The following is a 1,617-nucleotide window of genomic DNA, read 5'->3' as shown; positions in this document are numbered from 1 at the left end:
ACTTGAGCACTGTCTTCGGTGTGGATCTCGTGGGAGGCTATGCTGTTTTCAAGCCCCCTTCTTTTGCGCTGTATAGCCTACGTATACGACCTCACCATCACTGACATTCGGAAGCCTTACCTGAGCTCGCCCAATGCCTCTATCAAGGCTCTTCAGGAGGTATTGCTACACGTCAAAATCATTCGTGATCACACTTGCGAGTCGATGAAGATCGCCAAACAAAAGAGCTGGTAAAACCCCCGGCTCGTACGCATCCACCATCGCTGAGCAGCTGTATCCTGATGGTCAGCATTTCCGTCTGAGGCTGTGCATACTTCTGATCCCATTTTGCGCTCGTGTGCTCGCCATCATCACTGCAAAGTTGCTGCGGGTTGGAAGCTCATCAAACGCTGAAGCGACTACTGCTGAGAGTCCTTACACATGGGAATCCGACGACTTTGTATCCACTGGAGCCGCGTGTGCATCACCGTGGAGGTGTTCGGAGATAAATTCTGCTTTATGTAGGAGGCACCCATTTCGCCATCGTTCTTGAACAAGTTGCTACGCCAAAAGGTGTTGAAACGTATTCTACGCACTACTAGCTGGTAGCATTAACCATTATTACGAGATAATAAAGTTTGGAACTCAAACCAAATCAGTATTCTTTCATGTGTGGTAGATCTTCTCAGAACTTTGCTTTCGGTTTGATGCAATATACACGGTGCAGCTAAATCGGAGGCCGCCAGCCCGTGGAAGCTAAGAGTGTGATGTCTGTGAAGTGTCGCGGAAGCGTCAACGACGCATGGTATCGCTGTTGAGGCACCCCTTGTTCCTGGAGGAGGCTTGTTGCAAGTTTGGAACCGTATACGCGATCTAAGACAACATCATGCACGAAGAAGAGCTATAATTTCGTACATTGAGTGGTTCTAAGAAGCATGGAGGAAACTAGCAGCGCGTATTCATGTCATTTAGCTCGAGAACGTTTTATTATTTTCTTTTAGGCATTAAAGAAAACTCTGTTACTGCTTCTTCTCGCGCTGCTTGCGGTATATCTCTTCAAATGGGCTCACTCCTTTGCTTCCGCGACGATAAAATCTCATGGGAGGCAGCGTGGCAAGCGGAATGCCATCCGGTCTGTTTCGACGCCACTCAGGTGACCAACGGTAAATACACTTGGCGCATTGGCATTGCTGCCATTGAGGCTTGTCAGTTTGATTCGCTAGTACGTTGATGACGGTCATGGCCATGCTCAGATACACGAAAATACTGTAGCCACATTTCTTATGAAACCCGTCCTTCTTGTGGAGATATATTGTCTCGCCGGCAACAGACTCATCCCCTTCATATCCTTGTAGCGCTTGTAGCGCTCTTTGATCTTCGATCGCGTATATTGGAGGTAGACTTTGAAGAATCTCAGGCGACCAGAGAGGTGGCTACAAGTAATCTAGACAGATAACAAAATTAGACAGTGTGAATAACTTATTCCAAAAACTAATAACAACGCGTACACCTGACATTTCCATGGTGGCTATGAGCCACTTCAGCATAAAGATGTATTCGTGATGGAAATCATGATTGCCGGCAAATAGCCCTGCATAAACATTGTACATTTTCTCCAGAGGGAGAGCACCGACGAAA

The 1,617-nt window shown here is 47.1% G+C and overlaps 1 protein-coding gene across 1 annotated transcript; it reads right to left on the bottom strand.

The window, feature by feature from the left end:
* Nucleotides 1-998: 998 nt before the first annotated feature.
* PPTG_14863 (hypothetical protein) lies at nucleotides 999-1,502 on the bottom strand (the record flags this gene model as incomplete). Its single annotated transcript, XM_008912197.1, has 2 exons — nucleotides 999-1,412; nucleotides 1,488-1,502. 2 exons carry the CDS (start codon nucleotides 1,500-1,502, stop codon nucleotides 999-1,001), a joined length of 429 nt encoding a protein of 142 aa, XP_008910445.1.
* Between the last annotated feature and the right edge of the window lie 115 nt (nucleotides 1,503-1,617).

The sequence above is a fragment of the Phytophthora parasitica genome (genome assembly GCF_000247585.1).
Source record: "Phytophthora parasitica INRA-310 unplaced genomic scaffold supercont2.45, whole genome shotgun sequence".
NCBI lineage: Eukaryota > Oomycota > Peronosporomycetes > Peronosporales > Peronosporaceae > Phytophthora > Phytophthora nicotianae.
This window is presented reverse-complemented; position numbering and strand designations above follow the sequence as displayed.